Source organism: Schistocerca nitens, chromosome 4 (genome assembly GCF_023898315.1).
Source record: "Schistocerca nitens isolate TAMUIC-IGC-003100 chromosome 4, iqSchNite1.1, whole genome shotgun sequence".
Lineage (NCBI taxonomy): Eukaryota > Metazoa > Arthropoda > Insecta > Orthoptera > Acrididae > Schistocerca > Schistocerca nitens.
Genome location: NC_064617.1, coordinates 61,736,762 through 61,750,654, shown reverse-complemented (window position 1 = coordinate 61,750,654; position 13,893 = coordinate 61,736,762). Strand labels below are relative to the sequence as shown.

Here is a 13,893-nt window from a genome sequence, read left to right as displayed (position 1 = left end):
ACGCAAAATGATGCTTAAGCCGTACTCGGTGTTCTGAATGGTTCACAACGTTTAGAAATAGCCAGACGGAAGTTAAATATGACAGTCCTTCACGACGACTTTCGACGTCTATCGACGACGTTCATGTCCGGGACGTCAACGAAATAGCGCCTGCCAATCGAAGGCTGACTACCCGAGAGAAAGCAGAAGAATGTAACAGTCCAGGTGGATCATGTAATGAATTCCTGACACAGCATCTTGGAATGCATTGTTTTGACGAAAAATTCGTCCCGCGGCTCATGAGCCGAAAAACACATTCGCCTCGCAGTCTGTGAAGTGCTTTTGTACCGCGACAGTGAGAATGAAATGTTTCTTAAGAGATTATGTGACCACTGCGGACTTCTGTTTTATTTCAAAAGATGAAAAATCCGATGAAAGAACGAAGATTTGCAGCGACAGACGAGATAAAAGATAATTCACAGACGGCGCTTAGCACGATGCAGCTAGAGGTGTACGAAGACTACTTACGGAAGTGGAAAAGGGGTTGGAAGCGGTGTATCAGCTGTTGAGCAGAGTATTTCGTAGGAGACCATGCACACTAAGTAAAAGGTAAGCGTAGAAAAGTTCCGGAATTGTTTGAACAGACCTCAAAGATTAGAAAAGTTTCGCTGGGAAGCAGTTGCACGTACTATATTCAGTCCCGATCTCTTCCCATGCGTTGTATATGTTTCTGGAGCCCTGAGGAAAGCTCCCTGAAGAATCGTGGCCGTCGATTTACTTCGGACGAAGAGGTGTACTTATGGGTGCAATCATGGGTCCGTAGGCAGCCGTAAGCATTTTCCCATAAGGGCATTGACCATCTTGTCTAACAATGAAATAAGGCGACTGCTCTTGAAATAATAAAAACTTTAGTTACTTTTTTTTCTCATATATGTCATTTCCATTTGACTGCCCATTATAGTTAGTTACTAGGCTCGCCCGTTGCCAAATATGCCCCGCAACGAAACTAGACGCAAGTGCCCGAGGTTCATAAGCGCGTATCAAACCGTTCGGTTACATTCAGACACGAACAGCTTACACGTTTTTAAGTTTACAGTTACGTAGTTGGTTGCGAAGGTTCTTCCCAAGTTTTGCCTGTCCAGTACACTCCCAGCACCACTTCTGCGATTCGCAAAGTTCTGGACAGCACGTGTCTGCTGAGAAACTGTTCAGTTATCTGAGGAAAAGGGTGAGATAGTGTCGGGCGGCGAGCTTCCGTGCATCCCTGGAACAGCTCGCTGCGGCGGCCAGCGGCTTCCTCCTGCCACCGGCGCTACGACGCGGCCGCGTCGCCGCTGGCGCGCACATGGTAGAGGCGGCGGCTGCGCCACAGGTAGGAGTACCAGTAGAACATGTTGATGGCGAGGAAGCACAGCGGGAAGACGATGCGCGACGCGCGGTCGATCTTGGAGACGGAGTTGAAGCGCGGCGTGCGCCGCTTCTTCCTGGGCGCCGAGCGGCACGCGTGCGGCTGCTGCAGCTGCAGCTGCTGGTGCTGCATCTGCAGCTGCGGCTGCTGCAGCTGGTGGTCGTCGCCGCGCGCCGCGCCGCCTCCGGACGCGGAGGACGCGGCGACGCTGCCGCCACCGGACTCGCCGGCCGCCAGCGGGGGCTGCGGGGACGCCTCCGGGGGGCGGCTCAGGCACGACACGGACCTGCGAAGACCACAGGAGCGTTGCTGTACTGCCCGCTGCTGCTGCCGCGAGAGCGACCGACAGGAAATCCGCAGGTGGGATTTGTAGAGGTCGGAAACAGAAAAAGTAGAAGCGTAACGGTTTTGGATGATGTAGCATTTCTGGCTGTTGGCACCTAAATTTTATTTCCACACATTACATTTCAGTTGAGCAAAACTACAGTGCTTGACGAATGACATCGTGAGGCAAAGTGAGTGAGAAACAACAGACTCTTGTCTGTTCAAATAATTTACGGGTTTCCTGCCGGGTGACGTAGTCGACCACCGCCGATATTTCGACAGGAGCACACCCTGCCATTCTCAGGGCACAACTGCTAGGAGGAAGCTGTGTGCAAGGGTATTTAATACCTCGGTTGACAAAGGAGAAACGAGGAAGGTACCACACACAGAACAAGTAACAGCAGAGTCAACACACAACCAACATGACACAGTCACGTCCATTAAATATTTGGGCCTAACATTGCATTGCGATATGAAGTGAGATAAGCATGTAATGGTAGTTGTGGGGAAGGCGGATAGTCGTCTTCGGTTCATTGGTAGAATTTTGGGAAGATGTGGTTCATTTGTAAAGGACACCGCTTACAAAACTCTAATACGACCTATTATTCAGTCCTGCTCGAGCGTTTGTGATACCCATCAGCCCGGATTGAGGGAGGACATAGAAGCAATTCAGAGGCGGGCTGCTAGATTTGTTACTGGTAGGTTTGATCATCACGCGAGTGTTACGGAAATGCTTCAGGAACTCGGGTGGGAGTCTCTAGAGGAAAGGAGACGTTATTTTCGCGAATCGCTACTGAGGAAATTTAGAGAAGCAGCATTTGAGGCTGACTGCAGTACAATTTTACTGCCGCCAACTTAAATTTCGCGGAAAGACCAGGAAGATAAGATAAGAGAGATTAGGTCTCGTACAAAGCCATATAGGCAGTCATTTTTCCCTCGTTCTATTTGGGAGTGTAACAGGAAGAGAAGATGCTAGTTGTGGTACGAGGTCCCTCCGCCAGGCACCGTATGGTGGATTGCGGAGTATGGATGTAGATGTATCGATAGTGACTATTAATCAACAGGTGAGGTAGCACTAATTCTGTTCCTCTGTTTTTTGATGAGAGACAAAGCCGGATTCCAATCAGCATTTAAACAAAATCCACCTTCTCTGTTTGTAAGGTTGCTTGACAGTTCGATTTCAACAGCTTCCTAAATAACACTGTCCCAATAGCATGACGTGCAAGCCAGAATATCCGTGTTGTTGTATTGCATGGGACGACTGGTGTCAAGGCAATGTTCTGCAATAGCGGATTTGCTCGGCTGTTGTAAGCGTGTCTGACGCTTATGTTCAATATACCGGTCTTCCACAGTCCTCATTCTCTGACCAATATATGACATGCCACAGTTGAAAGGAATACGATAGACACCAGCCTTACGCAAACCAAGATCATCTTTTACGGACGCCAACAGGGCCTTAAACTTAGGTGGTCGAAAAACACATTTCACATCATATCTCCGCAAAATACGGCCAATCCCGTTGTATATGCTTCCTGCGCGAGGCAAAAAGGCCGTAGACGTAGGTGCCACTTCGTTGCTATCGTCACTCACCCGTTGCACAGAAGGCTGACTGCGCAACACACGTTTGATCTGCCTCTGATATTTCTGATGTTGGTCATCTTCGGTCGTGTTTTGACTCTGCGGTCACTTGTCTGTGTGTGGTATCTTCCTTGTTTCTCCTCTTTGAACCGAGGTATTAAAATCCCTTGCACATTGCTTCCTTCTTGCAGTTGTGCCTTGAGAATGGCAGGGTGTGCTCCTGTCGAAATATCGGCGGTGGTCGACGACGTCCCCTGGCACCAAACCCGTAAGTTATTTGAACGTTCAATTCGCCGGGAAAGGTTATGGTCTCAGACTCTTGTCTCTTTATTGCTGGTTTCAAATCAATTATGATTCCGCAACAGGTTTTTGGATACATGTATTTAGCTACATGTACACATATCATCTGAACCGGATCGCTGCCACCAAATTTGATGCACACACTACTTGCTATATGGGAATCAGAACTCTGGGGGTTAGAGTCTCCTCCAAGCGAACTGACACGTGTGAGCACAAACTCTGGGGGACGATGAGATTGACTGAGTAGATAGGGGGGAGGGGGGGGAGGGGAGAAAGAGATAGGTAGATATGAGAAGGAGAACTATAGGTGCCGTACATGCACGTGGGGGAGCCACAGGTAAATGTCTAGCAAATCTTATACTGGAAACTGGTCTTACATTGATTTGAACTTTAGTTATTACAGCTGTCGTAGAGTTCTCGTCTGTCTCTGTACTGAGACTCAATTCCACTGGGGTTACTGAAACCAGGGTCGTATTTGAGAAATGAGTGAGGCAGGATTGTAGCTTAACCCTGACGTGATTTATCTGCATGTAGGACAAAGGGTAAAGCAACCATAGGAGAAAATTTGGGCAATGAATTAAATTTCACGGTAAAGAACAAATAACTTAGAGGTCTGCAAGTAAAATTTTAACATCGTCAAAGACAGAAAATGACCTGGAAGAACGGTTGAACGGAATTTTTAGTGCCATAAAACGAATACCGAGCTGGCCTGTGAGGATATAAAATCATGGACAACGGAAAGTCCTCGAATAAAATACGGCGATTTGGTTCCCCACATCAGACTAGGTGAATATCAGGCTGGTACCTATGTCACACCTTAGTTGCACGATTCGCAAACATTTAGAAAACATTCAAACATTTCCATATGCATGACACTAGACGCAGATATTTAAGGGAACACAGATTCCACTCCAGAGGCAAAACGTGTGGCGACAGGAACGGCATCTAGCCACGCTCTAACATTACCAGTTAAAATGCCAACCTGGTGCAAAATAAAAGACAATGCTCAGGGAAGCAACTTAAGAAATGATGCACTAAAATTTTTGCGTTTTTGCTAAAATGGAGACGGCAATGAATGGAAAAGCGTTTTTTGAAAAAGAAAAATTTATTAACATGGAGAGGGGCTGAAATATTAAGAACTTTGTGTTGTGTTTTCAGACATAGGCAGTAAACTGTCAGTCGAGATCTGAAGATGGTACCTTCGATTACCGATACCGGTTATCGAGAATGAGGGTTATTATTACCGATCTTGTCAAAGAAGTCTGTCTTCACTAATGCAATCTCTTCTAAATGTGTGTTTCTAGAGTTAAGTCTTTCACGGAAGTGATACGTCGAATATTATGAGACAAAAAGAGAATAGAAACTCTTGAAATGTGGTACTGAAGGTTAGATGGGAATATTTAATAAATACTGAAGACCTACAGAAGAGAGAAGAGAATTTTGTAGCACGACTTCGGTAAAAGAAGAGATGGTGGTAACAGGAAACACACAGAGACGTGAAGGAATCGTCAGTTTCGTAATGGTAGAAAGTGTGGAGGAAAAGCTTTAGAGAGGCAGACTAAGGTTTGACTACAGCAATTACCTTCGGATGGATGTACTTGTGCATTATGAAGAGGGTCGCAAGGGACAGACTTTTGGCGAAAGATATTTAGTACTCGACAATGATTCGGATTACCCGACCAGACCTAGTTTCGATATTTAGGAAAGGTCAGAGATACTCGGACTGCATACCACGGTCACAGCTCACTCCCGCGGATGTGCCGTCGCTGCCACGAGCCAATCCGCTGGCGAGTGTTCGTAAATAATGGGACCCACCATTTGTGCGGCAGTTGTCGCTCGTCTCTGAAGTCATCCATCTGCATCTCTAACTGCACTGTCCTGCGACACACACACACACACACACACACACACACATACACATACACACATTACCACACGAAGTGACAGGCTGGTTCAAATGGCTCTGAGCACTATGGGACTTAACATCTGAGGTCATCAGTCCCCTAGAACTTAAAGCTATTTAAACCTAACTAACCTAGACATCACACACATCCATGTCCGAGACAGGATTCGAACCTAAGACCGTAACAGTCCGCGCAGTTCCGGTCTGAAGCGCCTACAACCGTTCGGCCACCGCGGCCGGCAGAGTGACTGGCCTTATGCCTTCTTGACACTCATAGCGAATGCAATATGCATGGGTCACTACGACCGCTTTAAATCGGAGGGTGTATTTGAATCACTTTGTGTCAGCGGAATGCCACGAACGAATACATCTTCGTCTGCGGCATTCATAAAAAACTAGGTTCTATGCTTCCAGTTATGACTTTCGCAACTACGAAGTGTGGCAGTAAAGAAACTGAACTGGTTGTTATGCTCATTACTGACTTCGTCAATGACAAAGAGAAGAGTGGGGCAATAACCTTGGGACTCTCCCTGACACGCGTAAATAATTTCACGCCACTTTGGTGGTCATTCTGCCTGCGAGCCTTCTTAGAAACGGGTCCTGTCTTTGAACTCCGTCGGAATTATGCTACGCTCTAAACTGCAGCAAAATGTTAACACCAAATTCCTCACAAAATTTGAGAAATCCGCCACAGAAACTTACTGTTTATGAAAACAAGTTTGTTGTGATCAGTGTCTATCTCTTACGCACGTTTTCGAGTGGGTTAAGAGGTTCAAGGGCGTTAGGGAAGACTCGAAGATAATTCGAAATCGGGCTGTCCTTCCACAATGAAAACTGAAGAGAATGTGGGAAAGGTCAGTAGAACTGTTCGAGGAAGCCGCAGCCTGAACATTCCAGCAGTCCCAGAACTTGGCTGCATCAATAAGGAAACCGTTAGACAGATTCTGCACAATGATCTGGTCTTGACGAAGGTTTCTTCTAAAGTGGTGTTAATAATCCTCACAAACGAGTAAAAGCAACATCGAGTGAAATCCTGTGACGACACTCTTTAAAACATTGAAATGACCTCAACAAAGTAATTATGTGTGATGAAACATGGATATTCTAATGCCATCTAGAGACTAAGAGACAATACATGTGTTGGAACAGCCCTCAGTTCCGTAGGAAGAAGAATGTGTGCATGAGCAAATCAAAACTCAAAGGAATGATGGTTTTCTTCTATATCCGAGGGCTTACCCACATTTAATAATTTTTTCATAATGTGGGGCCCAGTCGTAATATATTTCTTTAAAGTCATTACCGCCATTAGACTGTTTTTTATTTGAAGTGATGCATTTACACGATCATGATTTCGGCTTTAGAATGTTACACAGAGCCTAAGATGGCATACTGTCGTATTTAAAATACACTATTAGACACATTGTCTAAGGGTCAATATTTCTAGTAAAAGCCTACAGCTTTGTTTTATCACTGAGTATACCGTAACGTGGGGACCAGCCTGGTATTCATCCAGTGGGATGAGGAAAACCGCCTAGAAACCACATCCAGGGTGGCCAGCATACCGACCCTCGTCGTTAATCCGCTGGGCCGATTCGATCCGGGGCCGGAGTCCATGAAGCAGCGCATTAGCGCTATGGCTACCCTGACAGGTGAAGGTCAGGCTGTCAATCAAGCTTATTATTTAATTGTTCTGAAGACCCTCCGTGAATGTGTGTGGAGGAGGAGACCAGATCTATGGAAGTATCGCTCACGGATTCTTCGTTAGGACATCGCGACGGCCCGTAACGCGATGTCTGTGAAGAGTTTTTTGACGAGAAAACAACATTCCAATGACGGAAAGTCCACCGTATTCCCCTGACCTAGTACCACGCAATTTTTTTTATCTTCCTGAAACTGAAGTCTGCGCTCAAAGGAACCAGGTTCCAGTCCGTGCATGCAGTGAAGGAAAATGCGACGAGCCTCTTCAACAGTATAACAAGAAAGACTTGCAGCACTGCTTCCAGCAGTAGAAAATTCGCATGGAGCTGTGCAGGGATCGAGGAGCGGACTAAATTTAAGGGGACGACATTTCAGCTGCGTAAGTTTTTTCAGTAGAGGTAGAGTATGTTTCCTTGTTGCCATACCTCATATTGCAAAACAGCTAAGATGACAGATTTACTAAGAACTGTCCACGTCAGTTGTACATGCAGCCCTCTTTCCCTTGTCCTAGACGAATAAGCTCTTACACAGCTCTGATGCTGTACACAAAGATCTCTTACAACCTCTTTCAAGCTAACACCCACGCTCCCTTATGACCACATTAAGCTACAGTCAAATAAGTATAGCGATGTAAGCGACTTGCGCTTCAAGAGGAGAATGAGTTGTGCTTTGGTTTCAGTTATTCGATAAACAGAACTTCGCTTAACAGAATTTCGATGTATCTGTTAAACTTCTATTCGAACTAAATGATTTTCTATTAGCACTTTTAATTCATTTCTTCGACCAAATTTTCGCAAACATTGTGTTTTACTTGTGTGAAAAGATGAGTAGTTGCGCTATTTGTTGTTACATTTTGCGATAGGTATCTCATTGTGTTCTTGTAGAATTCGTCTTCTGTTGCTTGGGCTCAGTTTTCACTGTTTCATGAAGGGCTGTGTTTCAGCACGACTCGCGAAGTCTTAAAACTTCAGGTCACAGTTCGGGAAATCTCGGGTTTTGTTAGATCTTCTGATCGGTCCGCGATCTAGTGACTTTTGTTGGTACTATATTGATGACGTGCTTTAGCGCCCGTATAGTTCTGTGGATTTTAATAATACAAATAACTGTGAAACACGGGCTAAAATAAAGTTCTATGTAATATATAACAACGGCAACTAATCAATACATAAAAGAGTTTGCAATCATGATTCGCTCGTACCGCGATCTAGTGACGTCGACGGTACTAGGATTACAATCAGTTTACCACGGTAACATATTTCGTTTGTTAGGCACATACTTTTCCATTAAGTTTCTTCATTGTTTAATCTGAATGTAGTAGTTTCAAGTAAATCGGCCAATAACTTTGAAGTCAATCGGTCAAAATGTTTTCGAGATGCATGACAACAATGTTTCTTACTTATATATTTTATATGTATATAAATATCTATCATGTATATTAGAAATATATACCTATGCACGTATAAATCTTTCTTTAAGGCATCATGTAGAAATTTGAAGTGTAAGAGATTTTGGTTAATAACGTTGTGTGTGTGTGTGTGTGTGTGTGTGTGTGTGTGTGAGTGAGTGTGTTTTACACCCGTCTAAATGTTCATTAGGGACCTTACAGAAATTAGAAGTAAATCAGCCAAGAACTTTATTAAGATTATTTGGTAACAACCTTCCCCCTTTACATATTAGATACTTTTCAAGTCAGATTACGAAATTTTCTCTTGTCTTGAAGGCAAAATGAGGAAAATTTCATCAAGATCGGAATGAAACTGTGGATCCGTATCATTCACAAAGAATGAAACGGCACATATCTTTACATACAGGTTGATTTTTTCCACTGTGTACAAATTTTAGGGATTGTGCGATGAGAGGACACGGAAGAAGAAAGGACTTATGGCCGGAAATGCATTATCTCCATGCTACAAACCTTTCATCCAGTCATACTCTATTGCAGAGACTGCGGTCTGATACGTGCTGTACCATGCAGCAGCAGTTACAGTAAGCATTGTTTCCTCCTAGAGGGTAGAAGTTTTCCTCGTACATCATGCCCTAGTGCCCTCTCCTGCCATAGTAATTCTGATTTACTTCTCTTGCTGACTCTGCTTGTAGTGGATGTGATACAGCGTATTCGAATCGAGAGCTTGACGACATGGTCCTTACTTACGGAAAGGCAATGGCAACGGGCGGCAGGCAGCAAGGCTCTATCAGGAGGCTTATTCCCGCCGACAACAAGCACAGCAATCAATGTTTGCAACAGTGTTTCGCCGTTTGAAACAGGCTAGTTTCAGGAAGCAGGCAGTAGGCCCGCAAGTGCAGGTGAGCCACATGACCGTGTGGAACAATCTCCGCGACGATTGTTACTGTCCGTGTCACTCACTGCGTGTGCAGGAGTTACCAGCGACAGACTTTCCACATCGAGAGCAGTTTTGCCACTGGTTTCTTCACCAGGCAATCATGATTTCAGGACTGAAGTCACCCATCCTGTTCCCAGATGAGACTCTTTACGTGGAGTGATGCCCAACTTTCATAACAGTCATATGTGGGTTAGTATGCAGAACCCTTATGGTACCGTAACAGCGAATCATCAGCATCGGTGCAACCGGAATGTGTGGGCCGGGATAATTAGCGACCGTATTTTGGGAACTAGTCATCCTTCCACGTTTCCTAAAATGCCGGGGATATCGACGTTTCTTGTGATGACTTTGCCTCCCCTGATGATTCGAAGGGTTATGTGGCTGCTACGTGATGGTGTTCCAGGCCTCTTCGCCGTTAACGTCCGGACGCATCTCAATCGTATCTTCCCTGGTCGATGGATTGTACGAGAGGTTCCAGTTGCATGACCTTCTCGTTCACCGGCTCTCAACCCGTGCGATTTGTGGTTATGGGGCCATCTCGAAAGTATCGTGTATCTAGAACCCATTCCGAATGTGGAAACATTGGAGCAGCTTACGCGTGCTGTCTTTATCACTGATCAGATGAAGCCTGTCCAATGAAAAACGTACACGAACGCGTTGAGGAACATGGAAGCCGAGACAATGTATGAATTGAATAAAAGGGCTGTAGCAGGGAAACCATGCATTTCCTGACATAAGTACGGAAGTACTTTCTTCTTCCGAGTCCTCTCATCGATAAGCCCCTAGAGTTTCTACACAGTGGATCGAATCGTCCTGTATATACACTACTGGCCATTAAAATTGCTACACCACGAAGATGACGTGCTACAGACGCGAAATTAAACCGACAGGATGAAGATGCTGTCATATGCAAATGATTAGCTTTTCAGAGTATTCACACAAGTTTGGCGCCGGTGGCGACACCTAAAACGTGCTGATATGAGGAAAGTTTCGATCCGAATTCTGATACACAAACAGCAGTTCACCGGCGTTGCCTGGTTAAACGTTGTTGTGATGCCTCGTGTAAGGAGGATAAATGCGTACCATCACGTTTCCGAATTTGATAAACGTCGGATTGTAGCTTATCGCAATTGCGGGTTTATCATATCGCGACATTGCTGCTCGCGGTGGTCGAGATCCAATGACTGATACGGAACGCAGTGCTGAATCCCAACGGCCTCGTATCACCAACAGTTGAGATGACAGGCATGTTTTCCACATTGCTGTAACGGATCGTGCAGCCACGTATCGATTCCTGAGTCAACAGATGGGGACATTTGCAAGACAACAACGATCTGCAGGAGCAGTTCGACGACGTTTGCAGCAGCATGGACTATTAGCTCGGAAACCATGGCTGCGGTTACCCTTGACGCTGCATCACAGACAGGAGCACCTGCGATGGTGTACTCAACGACGAACCTGGGTGCACGAGTGGCAACGTCATTTTTTGAGATGAATCCAGGTTATGTTTACAGCATCATGATGGTCGCATTCGTATTTGGCGACATAGCGGTGAACGCACATTGGAAGCGTGTATTCGTCATCGCCATACTGACGTATCACCCGGCGTGATGGTATGGGGTGCCATTGGTTACACGTCTCGGTCACCTCTTGTTCGCATTGACGGCACTTTGAACAGTTGACGTTACATTTCAGATGTGCTACGAACCGTGGCTCTACCCTTCATTCTGTCCCTGCGAAACCCAACATTTCAGGAGGATAATGCACGACCGCATGTTACAGGTCCTGTACGGGCCTTTCTGGATACAGAAAATGTTCGACTGCTGCCCTGGCTTCACATTCTGCAGATCTCTCACCAATTGAAAACGTCTGGTCAATGGTGGCCGAGCAACTGGCTCCTTACAATACGCCAGTCACTACTCTTGATGAACTGTGGTATCGTGTTGAAGCTGCGTGGGCAGCTGTACCTGTACACGACATCCAAGCTCTGTTTGACTCAATGCCCAGGCGTATCAAGGCCGTTATTACGGCCAGAGGTTGTTGTTCTGGATACTGACTTCTCAAGATCTATGCACCCAAATTGCGTGAAAATGTAATCACATGTCAGTTCTAGTATAATATATTTGTCCAATGAATATGTGTTTATCATCTGCGTTTCTTCTCGGTGTAGCAATTTTAATGGCCAGTAGTGTAGATAGATTTATGTTAGAATGACTGAACTTGCCTAAATTCACGTTCTTCGATTCGTATCACTGCCAGGAACGTTTTGGTTATGACTGCAGTCACTGTGCTGTGGACTGGCTAGCTGTTCGCTTTGTGAACTCCGCTGTGATGAACCACAGGAACAGCATGCTAGTTACTCGTATCTACGTCTCTGTGTTTCACTACGCTGAGTAGGGTGGAAAAAAGTGCATCGGTTCAGTGTTTCAACAGCAGAAGGTAACCAAAGCAAAGGGTGTGACAGAAAGTTACAGGTAGTAGGTAGCGTGCGAGAGCGCAGCTGCGGGCGGCGGTACTGACCAGGCGCTGGGTCGGCGTCTCGCCGAGGCGGGCAGCACGCGCAGCTCGGACAGCGGGATGACCTCGACGAACCTGGCCGAGTCGGCGGACGACGACGAGGAGGGCTGCGGCGTGGCGGCCGCCTGCAGCCTCCTCAGGAACGAGCCGCCCCGGCCGCCCACGCCGCCCACGCTGCCGGAGCTCGCCTTGCGGCCCCCCGGCGCCACCGAGCCAGGCTCACCCTGCGGAACCAGGCCTCCGCGATCACCGCCCACCACTGACTCTGGGAGAGGCAGCAGGCGAGCCTTACAGCCGCACTGCTGCTGTCGTCCATTCAAGTCAGAACTGCATACAGGGTGGTCAGGACAAAACCGTCCAGAAAAATATTACGTGCACATGAAGATAGGCAACACAGGATGCATCGACCGCCCCAGTTGCAGAGCAAGTAAATAGGGTTGGCTGTGTTGAGGTGTATTAAACACACTGATGGAAGAAGAATCTCAACACCAAAAAATAATTAATGTAGGCCAATGAAATTTCTTCAATACATTTGTTGGCACCGTTCCTCACAAGCATCTTCTAACCAAACTGCGTGCCAACGGAGTATCGCCTCAGTTGTGCGACTGGATTCGTGATTTCCTGTCAGACAGGTCACAGTTCGTAGTAATAGACGGAAAGTCATCGAGTAAAACAGAAGTAATATCCGGCGTTCCCCAAGGAAGTGTTATAGGCCCTTTATTGTTCCTGATCTACATTAACGACATAGTACACAATCTGAATAGCCCTATTAAATTGTTTGCAGATGATGCTGTCATTTACCGTCTTGTAAAGTCACCAGATGACCTAAACGATTTGCAAAATGATTTAGATAAGATATCTGTATGGTGCGAAAAGTGGCAATTGACCCTGAATAAAGAAAAGTGTGAAGTTTTTCACATGAGTACTACAAGTAATCAGCTAAATTTTGATTACGCGATAAGTCACACAAATCTGCAGGCTGTAAATTCAACTAAATACTTAGGAATTACAGTTATAAATAACCTAAATTGGAACGATCACATAGATAATATTGTGGGTAGAGCAAAGCAAAGACTACGATTCATTGGCAGAACACTTATAAGGTGCAACAGGTCTACCAAAGAGACCGCTTACAATACGCTTGTCCGCTCTATTCTCGAGTATTGCTGTGCGGTGTGGGATCCGCACCAGGTGAGACTGACGGATGACATCGAAAAAGTACGAAGAAGGGCAACTCGTTTTGTATTATCGCGAAATAGGAGAGATAGCATCACAGACGTGATACGTGGAGTGACAATCGTTAAAACAAAGGCGTTTTTCGTTGCGGCGGGATCTTCTCATTAAATTTCAATCACCAGTTTTCTCCTCCGATTACCAAAACCTTCTGTTGGCACCCACCTACATAGCGAGAAATGATCATCACGATAAAATAAGAGAAATAAGGGCTCGCACAGAAAAATTTAAGTACTCGTTTATCCCGCGCGCCGTTCGAGAATGGAACGCTAGAGAGACAGCTTGAAGGTGGCTCATTGAACCTTCTGCCAGGCACTTTATTATGAATAGCAGAGTAATCACGTAGATGTAGATGTTTGGATAACATGTGTAAGAGGTTAACGTTGCAAGACCACATGTTAATGCACGCGTGAGATAAGCCATTGCAAATGTGAAATGCTGGCACATTAACAACAGTGCAGTAGCCAGAATATTGAATGCAAGCATGCAAACGTCCATGCAGTGTGTTTTATATGTACCGAACTATTTGTGGGATGGAGTTGCTCGACTTTTGCACCTGGTCAGTACGTACAAGAACGATTAATGATCTTTGTGGATCACGCTGGAGTTCT

General features: G+C 45.8%; 1 protein-coding gene across 1 annotated transcript in view; it reads right to left on the bottom strand.

The window, feature by feature from the left end:
* Nucleotides 1-230: 230 nt before the first annotated feature.
* LOC126252117 (gamma-aminobutyric acid receptor alpha-like) overlaps nt 231-13,893 on the bottom strand; it is a 235,467-nt gene continuing 221,804 nt past the window's right edge. Inside the window, exons 11-13 of the mRNA XM_049952984.1 lie at nt 12,005-12,376; nt 1,615-1,673; nt 231-1,569 (exon numbers count right to left, since the gene is read on the bottom strand). Coding sequence (XP_049808941.1) covers nt 1,292-1,569; nt 1,615-1,673; nt 12,005-12,376 — 709 coding nt within the window. The 3' untranslated portion in view covers nt 231-1,291. The remainder of the gene's footprint in view (nt 1,570-1,614; nt 1,674-12,004; nt 12,377-13,893) is intronic.